Below are 17,784 nucleotides of genomic sequence, written 5' to 3' on the forward strand. Positions count from 1 at the left end.
GCTGTCGGAATTCGTCCCGTCAGCATGCTTAGACTGTTTCTCCATTTGAGGACTTTGCTTTCAAGTAAATAACTTTTATTGTCATCTACTGACATAATAAATGAATAATTAATGTATTTCATATTAAAAGATGGCTATCTGATTTTAAATCCTCTTGTTGAAAAGAATCATATGGTTTTAGCAAAATTTTTATCTGATTGATGTGCAGTGACTGTGATATGTCCTGGTAATTGATGTTTTTTTTTTTTTTAATTGTATACAATTAATTTCTTTATTCAAGATCTTACCATATTTTTGTATAATATTTTATATGTAATATATATTTTATATATAATTAATTAGATAACAGGAGAAACTGTAAGCAGGTTTAAGTGTGTATTTTGGAAGCTCTTTTTTGTTTCGTGTATTGTTGATTTGAAAAGAACCAACTCCTCCTAATGATACAAATGATTAAGAAATGCTATTTTATTTACAGCTACTATTTCGGCTCATCATTGACCATGTGTCTGAGTTCAGTTTTACTCCAGCTGTTTTTGAGATGATTAAAGAGGAGTTAAAAAAGACCTATTTCAATATGCTCATCAAGCCAGAGGTGCTAGCCAAGTGAGTGTCTGTAGGAAAGGTTTAATTTTAGGGTATAGTAGTAAAGAAAGCAATCGTTTTTGTTTTTCCTGTGTTGTCATAGTAGCATATTGTAGCAGCTTGAAGAATTGCTCATCTTTTTATCTTAAATTACCATACATTACTTTGCATAGTCTTACTGCATATAGTGAATGCCAACACAGTAATTATGCATGAGCACAATTTTCAAATTGTCAAATATTTTTGCTTTATACTGAATATTTAGTATTAATGATGAAGTTCCAAAAACTGACATGAATTAATATATGAAAATGGTTGTCATGTATGTTTTTCTCATAGCTGTTTGCATCCCTTTCTGTCAGGAACCTCTGTGTGTACCCATGGTAAGGTTAAAATTTCTCATTACAGGATTCACAAATCTTCTGAAAAAGTGTCAGCTGGGATTGTTCTTCTCCTAGCACCCAGCCCAGCTGCCCTTTGGTTCCTTCTAATTGCCAGTGGGCTCAGATCACAAACATTGTATTCACTTTCCCAATCTGTCCCCCTCATTGTCCCTGGAAGAAACTTTATTTATAGTTTGATCACATTTACACAGCTCTTGTTCAGTTGCTTTTCTTTTTAAAAAAAGAAAAAAAGGAGTTAAAAAGAAGATAGGAGGTACTCGAGGCCTGAAAAAGCACAATGTCAGTTTTACTTGCTGATAAACCTATCCCTATACCTGCAAGATCCCTGTTAACTAGCAAAATTTGTCTGATCCAGAAATCTGCCTGAAGTTTCCTGAAGTCAGTGTTTTTTTGGTAGCCCAATCGATACCTAGAATCTTCTTCATAAAACTGCATTACTAAAGCTCTTGGGAAAAGAACATTTTATACTGTACAAATATCACCTGTGATCTTAACATGATATTCTTTGGATCTCATTCCATAAATATTCTGTTAGCACTCTGTGATGAATTTCTTAAAAGAGAAAATGTTAATCAAAATAACACAGGAATTGTAGCCCCCTGGCCTGTAGGAGTAACTAGCAGGTGCTTCTGTTTGGCCTTGTCCTTGCTATGGAGGAAGAGTGCGTTCTGAAACGGAGATACTAGATCAAAGCTATGGATATTTCATAGCCTTTGTATCTGTTGTCTTCATTAGGATTTTGCCTTGGGTTGGCTAACTGAAATTAAAAGGCATCTGTACACCTGCAAATTAAAAGGCTTCTAATTCTGCAGTCTTTCGTCATGAAATGTAAGCAGTTTAAAACATCAGTGACAAGAACTCCTGGTATCATTCTGCTCTCCTCCTGTGTATAGGATTATAGGCCGCTATATACACTGTGGATAGGTCCCTCAGGAAAGGTGGGACCTTTGCATCAAATAATTATATAAATCACTGTTAATCTAGGCAGTTTACTAAATTTTCCATGGTATGTTGCAAAGCCAGTCCAGCAAAAAAAGCAATCTTAGAGACCTTCTGAGATGTTGTAGTCTAGTGTCCTCTACTGCTTGGTACATTTGAAAAGTGCATTTCTGAATTAAAATGGGTTACACTTTTGTCGTTGTTGTTTTGTAGAGACCTACATCATGTAATTTTGGAGCATGGGAAGTGCTCTGTGATAGACAAGTACAGGAGATTAATGAAGGGACTTTCTGCAGAGTCTTTATTATCCTTTGTTAAGGCTTTCAAATCGCAGCTATTTGTGGAGGGTTTAGCACAAGGAAATCTAACTTGTCAAGTAAGTATTAGGCTCATCAATGAAAGTTTGGGCTCAGTTCTTTTTTTTTTTTTTTTTTTTTTTTTTTTTTTTTTTTTTGTAAAATGACTGTGTTTTTAAAACTACTACTAGTGATGTGACAGCTTTGTTTTCTACTAGTTTTTTGGCAGATCCAGGTGAAGTGAGAGTGCCAATGTAGTCTAGAGTACGTTGCTGTTTTACTTCTGTATCTTTTAAACACAAGTTGTTGTTTTATACTTAAAATGTGATTTCTGTAGTGTATTTAAGAATCAGAAGTTGTTTACTCTATACTCTGCTAGCCTGTATTTCTAGTGAAATTCTTTGAACTGTGCAACTATTGATTTTTCTTGCTAAATTTGTGGTGTAATTGCAGCCAAGTGATAGGATTGACTGCAACAATACAGCTTAACCATTCTGTTATCATTCTCAAATTCATCTGTCTGTCTACAAGCCGTAAGTGATAGCTGGCAGTCTGATATAGACTGGAGGTCTTTGCTTTTAAAAAGCCAGTCATACCAAGGTTTTGCTTCAGATAGGCTTGTACAGTACTGCCTCTGCTTCTGACTAGACATGCAAGCTTGTTGTTTGTTACAAGAAAGAAGTCTCTTAGAAACTTTTGCCAAAGTATTTTATTAGAGCTAGACGCTCTGGTAGTTTCAGAGGTATTCTTATGGGATGTTGGCTGAAGAGTAATGAAGTAGACCGTTTGGTCACCCTTGGGACTTGGTACTTGGCAAATCACTAGATACAAGAGTACTGGAATAGCGTGACAGGGCTGGACAATCTGTCCCTTTCTTTCCAAAGTATATGTCTTCTGTTTTTCCTTTCCCTTCTCCAAAGTTAAGCTAAGTTTATACTTTCTTTCGTAGGAAGCAAAGGATTTTCTGAGTTATGTTGTGGCGTGAGTATCTGTTTGATTCCTGCGCAGTTCCCTTTCAGTTATCCTTTTCTGGAGAAGGGGAGTGGGCTAGGGTGGGAAAAATACTGAAAGCGTAATTGAAATTCCCTGAGAGCATTTAAGCCTCTATTTTCTTTTCTGTACATTAAACAGGAAGTGGTTTTAAGGGGAGGGGAATGATACTGAGCTGTTGACAACATCTGGATTGTAAAGCCTCATTTTGTGCATTTTGCTTAAAATGTGAGCATGTGTTTGATAGTTCTCTGTTTTCACTCCCTTCAGAAAGCTCAAGTTTGTTCCTCTAGCCCATTCCTTCCCGGTTCAGTTTCGGGTGGTGGATTTGCCAAATGCACACCTGCTCTGTAAGGTGAAAACACTTAACAAAAATGATGCCAACTCTGAAGTGACAGTTTATTACCAGGTAATGTACTTTGCACATAGTCATAATTTGCCCATAATCATTTACATTAGCAGTTTGTTGTGCAGTCACAATATGAAGAGCTATCAACATAGAGCCATCAGTAAGCAGAACATGTCTGTGAGCTCACTGTGTAGGGAAAGTGAAATGAATTACAGTGGTTCTCTAAGCAAAAGAGTGCACAAGAGCTACTTTTTTGAGACCTACTGAAATCCTTGATGAAACTACAGCCTATATTATTTTGAGTATGCATCTTCTGCTTTTCCATATATATTGTACACTCCAGTCTTTGTATTGTCACCTTTCTTATTTTTCTTGCCATCGATATTTTCCTGCAGTTCATTCTAGTTAGTCTTTCCACTCCTGCACTGGATCTGAAGTGAAATCCTTTGCTTCCTTTGCTTTCTCTGTTGCTTTGGAGGCGCAGTGGAAAACCAGAAAACATTGGCCTTTTTTTTTTTTTTTTTTTCTCTCCATGATAACTTAACTGAACAGTTAAGGCTGAAGACCATCCAGACTGGATTTGTTTGTTTGTTTTAGGCCGGGGCAAGGAGTATAAGAGAATGTGTTCTTATGGAGTTGCTTGTGGTAAGTTTTGACCTTTCCTATGAAATCTTGAATGCTTACTGGGATTTGTATAGGCTGCGTTTATGTTTCATACAATATCTGGTGCTTGGAAAAATAATGGTTAATATTAACATAAAACTGTAATTCTACAGATATGTGTATATATATATTTATCCTACTACCACTTTCCTAGTATAAATACTTGTGATTATACTGGTACTTCAGATAATGTGCTATTTGACTTAAGAACAAAGAAATAAAAATTTTCATTATAAAATATAAGTGTCTGTGAAGATAAATCTCTTGTCTTACCTGTTGCAGAACATAGATTTTTTTTTCCCTAAATAAAACTGTGTTATTTTCTCCTAGAACTTTGAGAACAGGAGGATTTGTTTTGAGTTTAGTAGTTTTAGTCCATTCTTCCTTGATTTGTCCATGCTTATCTATTGAGTATGAAGCAGTGTGACTATGGTAATGTATGTACTGTTGTATGCAGGAGTCTATTTTGACTAAATTTGTGCTGTATTTCAGACACATATGGAGGAACCTTGTTTCAACTTCCTGCGAACTAAAGAAACACTTGGGTAAGTTCATTGTCAGGAGATATAGCTTTCATCTGTTTCTTCATCAACGATTAGTCTTATGTGCTGTGTTGCTATGGAAACTGTTTCTGTGTGTAATTCTCTGAATAGCGTAGCTGAAAGTACAAAGTAATACACTACAAACAAACACAGCATCTGCACAGGGTATTTCTGTCACAGCTGCTTGATTAATTTATCTAGGTCTACAGATGGGTCCATTTTCTACCTTTGGTTGCACATAAGTGGAGCCTGGGGTGATTTCCTAGCAATATGTATTTGCATTATGCACAGTCTGAATCTAGGCCAGTGTCTGTATTTTAAACACTCTTTCTAATTTGCCCTTTGGTAAATTAGAAATACCTCTATATTGCAGTTACATAAACAAAGCTTCAATAACTGATAGCATGCCTGGAGAAAGAGAACTGTATATTGTGGATGTCTGCATAAGCTGCAGCATTTAAGATACCAATGTTCTTGATAGAACTTAGTCTCTAAATCAGAGTTAAGAATGTAAGAGCTCCAACCAGACTATGCATTTTAATCTGCAAGGAATATGCCATGGCTTAGCTATGGTATTCATTGACTGCAGATGCCTAAAACTAAGTTTCAGCTGGATTGATGAGAGCCCAACTTGAACCATTTGTGGTCTATTTTATAATTTCTTGCATTAAATTTACAGGAGTTCTCAGAAAATCATTATCTAGTCTGTTTATAAAATGTTTAACAAAGTTGCAAAAGCGATTAACTGGATTTAGAAAAGGTAATACTGCTTGGTATTTCGATTTGTATTTGTTAGCTCAGGAATCTTTGATAATGGCATCCTTACTGAAACTTTGGGTCTGAGTGTTGGTACTATTTATATTTTGTTGTTATGGATTACGGATACAAAGTGATCTGTGCTCATGGATTTTTTTGCTTCGCCTCTTTCATATAAGCTACCATGTATACCCTGCCTGCAGAAATAATTCTGGGATCATTGGATTCTCCATTACTGTAACAACACAAGCAACCAAAAATAAGTAAGTCTTACTAATTTAAGAATGATTTGACTTCTAGTGTTTCCAGCTTTGAGGTTCAGAGCCAGTATATGCAGATGTGCACATATCTGAACTTGGTATTTGTTACAGGATTTCTCAGAATTTGTTTAATCAATAAGCTGAACTACTTAGGATTCCTTGGTCTTACAATGTTTGAATTTACAACTGCAGCTATTTAAGATACAGTTTTTGGAAGCTGTCAGTCTTTAGAAGTGAAAATAAAATCCCTGATGCCTATACTCCTGTGTGTTCTGTAATGTTAACATTGCACAAGTTGTTAGCATCTTTTATTTTTATTCCTTTTTGTGAAAAAGTGCTCTTTTTCACAAGGGCATTTTTTTATTTGTTTCTCTTTATTTGTTAAGAGTCTAATATTGACAATAGAGAATAGGTCTATGCAAGTAACACAACTTCCCAAAACATCTATTTTGAAATTATTAAACTATTTTTTTTTCAAACTTTTTTGTTTTCTTTTCGCACTGTTAGTACCTAAGTAACTTTGCGTGTTTCTTTTGGGGGTGATGATACTTTTTTATGAAACAGCAGCAGTCTTCAAACCAAAGAGGAGTTTCACGATTTCACATGACTGTCTAAAAAGAAGAGCCAAAGTTAAACTTGCCAGCTTCAGTATCTTTCTCCCTGACAGTGATTGACATTGATAAGGTTAAAAATGCTGTGTGGACAAAGTGGCTTCACTGGTTATTGTCTTTAAGCAAGGGATTGCATATTTTTTGGAGAAAGATGCTCCAAAAGAACCACAGAAGACAACTGAGAGGAAGAAGAGAGCCAGGCACAGGCATAGAAGTGGTAATGCAACACTTAATTGCAGTCTAGAGATAAAGGTTTTTGGTCACATGTTGCCTGAAAGAGGCTTAGAACTGTGAGAATTTTCTGCCTGTTAACTGGAAGAATGCAGAAGACCCTAGGTTTGATAGAGGAGAATTTTGAATATGAAAGGTAAATGCATTTTCTCTAGTTGCCTTCTTTTCTTCTTTTGTCTTCTTTCAGTTCTGAATTTGTTGACAAGAAAATAGAAGAATTTCTTTTGCACTTTGAGGAAAAAATGAAGCTTTTAACTGAAGATACATTCCGTGCTCAGGTAATTGGAAAAAAGTGACCTAAAATACCTCCAAGGAATGGTGGTGTGTTCCTTTTTGTTGTATTGAAAAACAAAGCAGGCAGCCTGCTGGGAGAAGAAAGAAAAGTGATGCTGTTCGGGTCCCCATTTTTGTTTTGTGATCTTAGCTGGGCAGCAGAGGAGCACTTTTTGAGATTGTCTCATAACTGAGCAGAGGATACTTCTTTCTTTTACGAATTTTTAATGCTGCCTTTTCCACAGTGCAAAGCAGTATTGGGTTCAGCGGGTATGTTATACTTGTTTAGGTGTCTCAACGGATGTCAGTGAATTGGCATTTAAGACAGTTGCCACAGCTTCTGACACCATTCATTACAGTAAACATCACTGCTGATTGTTTTTAATACATCTGACCTGCAGCCTAACTCGGACTTCTTTTCCAGGGTACATGGCTTCCTGTAGGAGTATTAACAAAAGTAAATTTTTACAGGTCAGTGCCCTAATCAATATTAAAGAATGTGAAGATTGTTTTCTTGGTGAAGAAGTGGATAGAAATTGGAATGAAGTGATGAGTCAGCAGTATCTTTTTGACAGACTTGCCTGTGAGGTAAGGAATTTAATTTGAAATTAACTCAGTCACATTCTTATATCTTACTAGCCTTATAGATTTAAAAAGCATAGTGAAATCCTGATCCATTAAAATTAGAGATAACTTTCTATTGTTTTCAGAGAGATTGTTATGTTATTTGAATAAATATGCTTTTTTGAATAGAAATCATATTATTTCAACAAGTGGCTGAAACAAAACAGACTGATTGCTCATATTTTATAAAGAGGAAGCATCTAAACTGATCTTCTGAGTGAGTCTCTCAGGTTTTGAAGGCAGTATCCTTTCTTTTTATTTTTCAAAATGAATGGTGTCTATTCTCAGAATTTGAGGAAACTCAGTTTAGTTCATGAGCACTGACTCTGACAGCAGCATTATGCTTATATTCAGTGCTGGAGTTCATAAATTTGAGAACATAAGGCTTGCAAAGATGTTTAAAGTGGCCCTTAACTTTAGCAATCAGTTTGTTTCTAAAATATCAGTGCAGTATTTAGGAACTCATCAAATGTGCTTTTGTGGTTTTAGATTGAAGCATTAAAATCATTTACCAAAGCGGACCTGGTTGAATGGCTCCAAACTCTCAGAGGAAATTACAGAAAGATACTGAGTATACATGTAAGTAAATCTGTAGTCAGTACTCTGCTAGAATATTTTTATACATCTTTTCTAAAAAGAACGAATAATGACTTCCATAAGTAAATTCAAAGTCCTCACCCTTTCTTCTTACCCATATCCTGTAACTTAAGCATTAAGTGGACTCCTGTGAAGAAAGAAAACTTTAGAATTCTGTAATGAAACGGTTGAATACCGCAGTTAAAAATATCACTTGCACTGGATGTCAGCCTCTTAACTGCCTCTGCTCCCACTTAAACACATAACTTAAGAACTCAAAGTTGCAGAAAATGTACGAAATTATGTAGTAGTTTTTATCCCTGTTGTTTTCCGGAGTGGAAATAATCTCATCAGTTTGAGTCAGCTAGATTTTGTGTTAGACAAGTAGTTAGGCTGCTTCTTTCATGAGTGGAGAGAGACTCAGCCAGAGGCGACTACTTCCCTTTTCAGACAATAAAGATGAAACACTACTAAAAATATTGTCCGTTGACAAGAAAGGGAGCCTAGGCTACTAACTGTGAATTCTGAGTCCTAATGAATTTGCCTCATAATGTTTTGCTAAACTGGCTTCTAACATATATTTAAAGCTTGTTTTAGTTTTTTTTTACTATTCTCTTATTGTTTTTATGGTCTTTGAATTCCCAGGTTGTTGGGTACGGCGAGCAGGAACAGGACTCGGAGTTTGCAGCTGTCTTAGATGTGCAGCGTACACTGCTTGGTGAACTCCCTCAGCTAACTTTCTTACCCCCTTCCTCTCACATGAAAAATACTGCTTTCATCAGACACATCAGTGATTTCACATTAACCTTGAACCTTCTCCCATACCATAAGATATTAAAATGAGTTTTAGCTCTTCTTCTGTGCCCTGAAGTCTTGTTTAAGTAATTTACAATTTGAGATCATTCCAGATCATTTACATTCAATAATGCAATTTGCATTGTCAGTGAATTTTGGGTAAGTTCATTCTTCATTGTTGTAAAGATTAAGTAGAGGAATGAAAGGTATGTAATTCTGTGGTTCTGTGTAATTGTCCAGTATGGCTCCATGTAGAACCAGATCTGCTTTTGAGGTGCATGAACTATTTGTTCATATGATCAATGTAACTGATTAGCCTCAGTTATTGTATTTTTAATACAATTTCTATGCATTCTGTAGCAAAATGACAGAGAATGATTAAGAAAAAAAGGCAAATATAAGAAATTATTAATCTGATCCTCAGAATTGTCATTCTAGATAAGACTAACTTCCATCTACCTTAGCCCCTATCAGAGAACAAGTACTGAGTGCTTAGGAAAGAGTTCAACTCAGTATATGGAGTAATCCTCATTTTCTGTGTACCTGGCTCTCAGGTTTTAATTTGGATGCTTTGTGAACTGGAAGGTACATCTGAAATGCTGTGTTTCGTAACCACAGACCTGTTCTTTTTGAATTTGAATTACTCCCTTAAAAATAATTTATGCAGTTAACCCTCACAAGATGTTGCAATGGGTTCCACGGTTTGTTTATGTGTTCTGTGAAAACAGATGTGTTTATGTGTATTTTGAACCTGCTACCTGAGCAAATATTATTGCATGCCTCCAAGTTCTTGTATTGTGAGCAATGGCAAACAATTATTCTCTTGTGCTTCCTTTGCACGGTAACGATTTAAATCGTATGTACTGTATAGCAGCCTCCTAGTTATCTTCTTCTGTGCTGAAGCCTTGAAGAATATAAAAAGTCTCTATATTGTTCTCGTTGTCCTTCTCAGTATCATTTCTAGTTCATCAGGCCTTTTATGAGATGGGAAGATAAAAGTTGTATGCAAAATGAGAATACGTGTTCACCATCAGTTCCCTATACAGGAACATCATAATAGATTCTGCTAACCTCACTCACTCTTTATCAGACTTTCAACTTCCGATGTGTTGTATAAATGTGTGTTGTGAATTTCCAGTCTATTCTGTCAGCTTTTCATTATTTCTGGAAGTCTAAAACTTGTATTAGACTTTTTAAGAAAATTGCCGTCATCAAAACTCATACGTTACATTCCGAGTATGTATTGGTTATCTTCAAAGCATTATTGTGAGGTGTTTTCTTTGATTACGTCTTATCTATGCCTGTGCCTTATTAGCAAACTATCTAGATTCAGGGTTTTTTCTTAAATGTTTGGTTGTAAGGCTCTGTTGTTTTTTAGGTATAATGGCTTGAATTAAATGAATATATATGTGTTCAGTTTAGTCCTAGTGAATGAATATATGCATAAAAGTAAATTGCTCCAGTTAAACTGATTAATTTCTTGACTGGTAGACTCAGCAGATAAAAAGCCTGAATTGAGTCATTTAAAATATCTGTTAGTTGGCCTCAGTTACTTGGCCAAGAATTGCAACTATAGCCTCTGCTTTTCCACCCAAATTTGTGGCCTTTAGGGCTACAGAAATGAAGCAAGGTGCAGATAAGGAAATAATTTATCAAGTTGCCCTTCTGTTTGCTGTAATCTTATATAATCTGTCTATTTTGTTAGGGGTAGGGTCTGTCAAAATATCAGGGAGTTTGCTGCTTACGTTATCTAACTTCTGGCTTATTTATTAAGATGGCTGCCTTGTCGTGGCAATGACAATATTGCAGTGATTGCCTTAATAGTGAGGCCTGTGCTTGAGTGTGGCAGCTATTGTGAAATCAAAGGCACAAATTCATGTTAAGCTGTGTAACACCTGGTTCAGTGCAACTCATGTCTCCATGGGGGGAGCCAATGTCCGTAGCTCTACAAGTAAAATGAACTACTGTGGCTCAGTGGTCATCGCAGAGGTTGATCTCCTGACCGAGAAGCAACAAGCCTGGTAACCTATTTGCTTGGTAAGTCTCTGTCACGCCTACGCTGAAGAATGTCAACCCCATTTTCTTTTACAGGGACTTGAAAATATTTACATAAAGACACAGCTTAGCACATCTTTGTGCTGTGACTAGGAAGATCAATGTTTGCCTGTCTTCCAGCTCCTCCCCTACTGTAGCATGTTAGTGTTTATTCTTTTCTTTATGTTGCAGGAGCTTAGACAGGTCTGCCTTTAGCCAAGGACAAGCTGACACAGAATTTGAGAGCTCTGGTTTGCCGGTTTTCACTTCATGTGATGGCTGGGATGTGCTTGCCACTAGACTGCAGAAGATTCTCAGCAGCAGGGAGTGCTCTGAGGGCCATTTCTTCTGCAGCAGGGATCAGGTGCATCTGCATCTCCACCTTGATGCTTGAATTTGATTAACATTGGCTTACTGTGGTGACTTTTTTTTTTTTAATGCCTCAACTAGGTCTCCTGGTAGCCAGTTTACCAGTCTGCAGCAGATGGGTTGGTGCTTTTCTCCAGGTGACCAGAAAGGTCCTTGGTAAGTGCCCCAGGTTCCACAGGACACACTTAATGCCATCTTTAACAACTTGGCACCCTGCAAATAATGGCAATGCTTCCTTGGCAGTGGTCATCTCTAGTGGCAGCCTCTTTTCAGTATATTTGGGATGGGCATGTTTTTAATTTCATAAACTTGAGTCAGTGTTAGACCTTAACCAGCCAGTGATGCACTTGTTTCCTCTTCTTCCTTGCACCCAAATGCTTAGCAGTTTTTCTGTAAGTCTTGATGTCAAAGTAATGGTTGGCTGCTGTTAACAGGCCCTGTCCTTTCAGAAGGAAAAAAAAACCCCAAAACTGACTAGAGTGGCTAGCTGCCAGAGCCACTGAAATGACTATTTGCAAGTTACTTCAGGAAAACACAGCTGCAAAGCTGAAGCCCCAGTTTTGTCATGAGGATACTCTACAACAAACTTGACCACCACTGGAAGTGACTCCGTCAAGCTGGGATTCTAGCCATGCCTTCATCAACCAGTGTGCGGGTCCCGGGCAGCCACAGCCAGTGCACACTCTTACAGCATGTGCCTGCCATACTGGCACAGCGCTTCTGAACAGAGGCCAGCAGGACTTGCTAAATGTGTGTGCTCGCATGCGTGTGTATATCTCCATGTGAGGAAGCACTTCTTTCCTGTGAGGGTGGCAGAGCCCTGGAACAGGCTGTCCAGAGAGGTCGTGGAGTCTCCTTCTCTGGAGATCTTCCAAACCCACCTGCATGCCACCCTGTGCCCCGTGCTCTGGGTGTCCCTGCTGGAGCAGGGTGGGGTTGGACCAGATGATTTCTAGAGGTCCCTTCCAACCTCAACCATTCTGTGAGTCTCTGTGATTTTGTGAACTAGCCACAGGCCACCCAGCATGATAATGCAGAAGTCAGTAACGATGAATCTAAAAGATGGTCCTAATTATGAAATTATACACAGAAACATGAGCAATGTAGAAAGCAAATTTATATGTATAGCTACCATTTTACTGTCTAGCAAATTAGATCCCTCTTTTGGCTTAATAATAAAAGAGCGGGATGGTTAGTTAAATTAAGTCTGTCTGTTGTGATCCCAAGAATAGCAGTGACCCTGTTCTTTTTGTGGGTGACAAAAGGGTGCATACTTGGCTGGAACACATGTTTTCCAACATCAGTAAATGCGTTTTACCAAAAGCTGTTTAAAAGAAAATCAGTAGTTTGCAACTAGGCCTCAAATATTCTGTCAGAGTTAAAAATGGTACCATCTTATAGTATGTTCCATTTTATTTTGAGACAAAAATGTTCTCACAGTGGTTAAGGACTAACGTAATTGTAATGCTGGAGTTTTTCCTTGCTCGTTCCTTTTAGTTACATCATCACTATTATTGTCCATCACACATAAATATAAGGAGCCAGGAGCTATTGCCCATGTAATCTGAAGAGGATCAAAACTCAAGTGGCAGAGGAAGATGATTCAGAACAAATTAGTCTGTTCACTTGCATGTTCAATATGAAATATTGCCGTGTTGCCATTGTGAAGCTGCAGATGCTGAATCACAGATTGAAACTGTGAAGAGAGCAGCAAACTTGCACAGCAACACACCCCAATCCTGCTTTGGCTTTGGACAATTAAGAAATAAGGAAACCCAAAATATGATACAGTATGACCCCTAGGACTGCATTTAAGTATTATAAAGCAAATAGTTCAGTAGGCCCAGATAAAAAAAATTTTAATCTTTCTATAGAAACAGTGCACTGTTTTACAAATGTATTCATTTGGTTTCCAGTAATCCTTATTTATGTAAGTACAGCAAATGTTACAGAGAGCAGATCCCTCCCCCGCCCGCCCTGGTCCTTTTATCCATAACATAAAACTTGAAACACAAAAGGCACCAAGCAAGAACGTACTCTAACAGAACTTCAATATGACAAGACAGAGATCAGAAATGATTACAATGTTAAATATTATCCTAACAATCTGAACCATTATTTAAAATAATTAATTTCTTAAAAAACAAATTTGGTGTTTGACTTTTCAGTAGTTATAAATCTGTAAAGTTTGAAATCAGCACTGCACATTGAATTCATTTACAATGTTTGAAAAAAAACTGCAACCTTTTATACATGATTTTTACAGGGGTGTATGTGTGTGCGTGTGTCTTTAAAAAAAAGTATCAAAACTGTAGAACTTACTTTCAAATATATTTACATTCTTCTGTTAGTTACAGTGTTATCACATACAGCCTTTTCTCAGTTTTTTCCTCATGCACACAGTGCATGAATTTGTAAGAAACAGAGCTTCATACCTTAAAACAATAATTGGTATCTCAATCATTTTTTCACTGCCTTAAAATCTAAAATTTGAATAGAAGGATGCTTGATTGTTTATCTATTGCCTATATAAGTCATGGAGTGAATAATTTGAGGGTATGTATTACTGCCATAATGCATACTATATAGCTCTTTAGTCATTGTTCCTTTTCTTAGTCGAGAATCAACTTTCATCTCTCATTACAGTGTGAATTATGCCTTTAAAAAAGACCTTGTGACTGAACCACTTGTATTCACTCGGATATGCGTATTTACTTCCCACAGGCTCAAGACGGGATTCAGAGACCATTAAAAGTAAATGCCCTTTGGATTGTGATCTTTGAAAGAAGAATGAACTGTGGGATTTCTACCACTTGCACTGAATTGCCCAGCCCTACAGTCCCGCTGGCCTCACAGCAGCTATCTGGGACACAGAGAATGAACGAAAGCAGTGCTAAGAAACCAGTGAGTCTCTGCTGGATGGGCTAAGTGAAAAAACCTGGAGATAACCTCACTTTTGTGACATCGCATCTGCTGATGGAAGAGGTACATTGGCTTTTTTATGTATTTATATTGGACACTAACTAGTATCCTTTATCCCAGTGCACAGTCCTTGGGAGTACTCTCTGGGCGACTAAAAGAAACCAGGCAGTAGTTGCATGGAAGAGGAAAACTTGTCAAGTAAGAGAGAGAGATGTTATTCTGCATGTCTCAATACTTGAGTCGGTATCTCTGAGTCATGAAAATAGCACAATCATTACATTCCTTAACAGAAGGAGACCATAATGAGCTCTGCCAATAAATGAGTATGTGTTAAGAATTCCCTGACTCCCTGCTGCTGCAGAAACTGACAGAATTATGTAAACTATTTTGATCTTCATTATGCTTCGTTCGCTCTAATTATATTTAGAGAAATAATGCATAGTTTTGACACCTTTGTTGCCTTGGGAGAGAATGGTTTAACAACATGGTGTTCTTGAATACTGGCAGGAGAGAGAAACAGTTTGGGAACACTAGGGAAATGGCATTGATCATGTGCATATCAAATGTAGTCACCTGTGGTGCTTCCTGGGGATTTTTTTTCAGCTAGCCCATTCCTGGAATTCAGAGGGTACTGATGGGGCTGTGAATTGGTCCTTAACTTCCTGACCTCATGCTCTAGTGTATGGCAGTCTGGGGTGAGGCAAGTTTCTCCATTTGCATTCATTGCAAGATACTAACTGAGCCTCAATTAACTCTATGTGTGGTGAATTGAGACACCCAATAGCATCTCCTAAATTTGGACTCACTAAGAATAGGAAGAAGAGGGCCAGTAGGAAAGGAGTCCACTTTTGTTACTGTGTGTTTGTATCTTTTTTCCCTATGAGCCATATGAGAATGCTCACTTTTGGTGCATGAAAAATACAGGGCTGATTCTTTGTTTCTACTAACTCTAAGCTAATTTGAGAGGTGTGAGATTCCTGCTGCAGAAAAGCATTTGGAATTACATCTAGAAAACAAGCAAAATACCCTAAACCAAATTTATGTCAATCTGTAAAAAGCAGCAAAACAAAAAAAGGTTACTATAGGAGTTTCTCCTCGCTGAAATGCTATAAGCAATAGCTTTTCAATTGAAAGAACTGGAGAGAAATGTGGAACACTGGAAAATGAAAAAAAAACTCCTAGAAGACAGTTTAAAAAAACAGAATTCTGTTGGTTATGGGAGTGCTTCATTCACCAGCTACCCCACAGTACAGCTGTTTCTTACTTACTGTCTTCTATTTCAAAGCAAACTTTTCAAACATCCTGTAGAAATTCAGTTATCCCTAATTTCCATAAATTTAGGCTAGTATTTTTAAAATATATGTATATATTTATATATATATTTATATGCCTATATATCTATCTAGACCAGATAGATATATACACAGATAATCTATGCACAGCAAGCCAAACATACAAAAAATAAATACTCTCACCCCTCTACTATATTTACAGAACAGATCTTATAATCCAGATTTTGTTAATAAATATTTCTAAACTGCCTGTACAGATTTCTTTTACTTATGTTGATGGATAGCCACAAAGCATATTCAACATATTTACAAAGTCTCTATAAATATAGTCTTAAAATAAAGCAGTAGCTACTGAACTTTCAGCCTGGCTGGTTATGTACATTGAGTTAGTAGCTCAGCAGTTGCTTATTCACTATCACAAATGGGTAGTGCAACAAGTTAAAATGTGTATAAAAGATTATACATACAAAACTCTCACATCCTTTGGATGTTTGCAGTTCATTATAACTTTGTGGTTACCCTTCAGCAACATAAATAATAATTATAAAGAAAAACAGGTTCTGTGATCCAAAGCAATTTCTTTTCAGTGCATTCTGTGCAGAGCAGCAGCTTCATCCTCAGGGCAACCCATCATCTTCTAGGCTTAAAGCTACACGCTGTGGAGAAAGAAAAACACATTTGAGGATGAATTTTATAACTTGTGAATTTTGATGCATTAGAACCAAATTATGATACTGTTGCTAACTTTATTTCCTGATTTAAAAAAAAAATCTCATTGCTGTCCTTAGTGTAAAAGTGACAGAAATCCATTCTATGTTTTTTTTTTTTTTTTTTTTCCCCCCCACCTCCACTAGTGGGGTCACTAACTTGATTTTTTCAACACTTATTCACGTGTATGTTATAAAGTTTGTTTCTTGGAGGGGATCACACCTTCTCCAAGATGATCCTTAGTAGTGTCCTATACTGTATGAAAACCCTATCTGAAGTGCTTGCCCTTCTGCAGAAACTATTGCCTTCAGGAATCTGTGTGCTCTCTTCTAAAACCACATAGCAGTTACTACAGCCAAATGCTTCATCTCACCAGGGCTACTTCCTTAGAGCCCAGGGAAGCTTCCTGAGACAGGCTACTGCCTAGAACGGCTGCTCTTTCCTGGGGCAGGCTGTGGGCATACATGGGACCTGCTATCAGAATGTGTCTTTATAATGGTTCATCTAGTTAAGGCAACTTTCCTTAGCTCCTTACAAAATCTCATCCAGTCCTCCCTGTGGGAGATCTGGCTCTTACTTGCACTGTTACAACAGCAAAATGATTTCTCCCTGGATTGTAGGAAAAAAACAAGTTATCTTTGAAACAGTCTACAAACTTGGTAGCAATCTAAGCACAGTAACATGGAATCCAGTGGAGGATAAGAAACCAGCTGTTTAATATTGAGCTCTTGTGGGAGCTAGCTTTATACTTGCTTATAGGTATATTGATCAGGACAGTTATTCTTCATTTATACTTGATACTGTACTATATAGACCACTGTGTTCTAAGACAACCACCTGAGCTGCAGGCAAGTTTAGGCTTCTGCCTACTGGAGGATTGTTAAAGAAATGCTATTTAAAAAAAAATACTGCAAATAGCCAATGATGCAATCCACTGGAAATAATTATCTATCTTACTCTCAGTAAAATTCTTTTTCAGGTGTTTCCTGAGATACTTACTGCTGGATAGACGTGTCCAATTTGGACAGTCCGCCCAATATGGATTTCATCTTCATCTTCCTCTTCTGTCGTCTTCCTATACACTGGATTATCAAAGTTCATGCTTTTAGTGTTCTTCCGTTTCCAGTTCCTCCAGATGAGGTATCCCCCCATGCACAGCAAGCCAATGACCACTGAGGAAAAGGGGGAGAGAAAATGCTATTAACCAGCTATGGTGGGGCAAGAAGTGAATATTCCCCTGTAGATGCCTGTGCTTGTACAGTTTTCTCAAAGCCAGAGTACTATGCCCCATTTCAGCAGTTCCTGTACTCTTGCTCTCCTAACTAGAAAAGTAGAGGAGTATTTTTACAGTAACATTTCAGCATAATTCTCCTTAAAAATTTAATTTAAATCAGCTTACCAACAGGAATGACGATTCCAATAACAGCTGCTGCCACGGTTGAATCAAAGCCTTGACCATTATTTGCATCTGTAATTACAGAAGTAGTTCTGATCATAAAAATCATCTACTGTGTTTATAACCATGGGTAAAAAATGTTTAATGTTAATAACTACATTGTTCTGTCCAT

At 37.2% G+C, this 17,784-nt stretch overlaps 2 protein-coding genes across 3 annotated transcripts in view; one reads left to right on the forward strand and one right to left on the reverse strand.

The window, feature by feature from the left end:
* LOC104568251 (nardilysin) overlaps nt 1-9,023 on the forward strand; it is a 28,708-nt gene extending 19,685 nt beyond the window's left edge. Inside the window, exons 21-31 of the mRNA XM_088537018.1 lie at nt 476-603; nt 2,139-2,301; nt 3,171-3,202; nt 3,482-3,620; nt 4,158-4,205; nt 4,716-4,768; nt 5,701-5,784; nt 6,811-6,901; nt 7,368-7,484; nt 8,010-8,099; nt 8,742-9,023. Of these exons, the coding sequence (XP_088393144.1) occupies nt 476-603; nt 2,139-2,301; nt 3,171-3,202; nt 3,482-3,620; nt 4,158-4,205; nt 4,716-4,768; nt 5,701-5,784; nt 6,811-6,901; nt 7,368-7,484; nt 8,010-8,099; nt 8,742-8,939 (1,143 nt within the window). The 3' untranslated portion in view covers nt 8,940-9,023. The remainder of the gene's footprint in view (nt 1-475; nt 604-2,138; nt 2,302-3,170; nt 3,203-3,481; nt 3,621-4,157; nt 4,206-4,715; nt 4,769-5,700; nt 5,785-6,810; nt 6,902-7,367; nt 7,485-8,009; nt 8,100-8,741) is intronic.
* Nucleotides 9,024-14,562: 5,539 nt separating this feature from the next.
* Nucleotides 14,563-17,784, reverse strand: part of LRP8 (LDL receptor related protein 8) — a 134,786-nt gene continuing 131,564 nt past the window's right edge. For both annotated transcript variants that reach the window (XM_088536968.1, XM_088536961.1), the window contains 3 exons: nt 17,616-17,684; nt 17,216-17,388; nt 14,563-16,164 (listed from right to left, as the gene is read on the reverse strand). In XM_088536968.1, the coding sequence (XP_088393094.1) occupies nt 16,126-16,164; nt 17,216-17,388; nt 17,616-17,684 (281 nt within the window). In that variant the 3' untranslated portion in view covers nt 14,563-16,125. The remainder of the gene's footprint in view (nt 16,165-17,215; nt 17,389-17,615; nt 17,685-17,784) is intronic.

This window comes from Tinamus guttatus, unplaced genomic scaffold (genome assembly GCF_059628265.1).
Source record: "Tinamus guttatus ecotype Peru unplaced genomic scaffold, ASM5962826v1 Tinamus_guttatus_pri_ptg000044l, whole genome shotgun sequence".
Lineage (NCBI taxonomy): Eukaryota > Metazoa > Chordata > Aves > Tinamiformes > Tinamidae > Tinamus > Tinamus guttatus.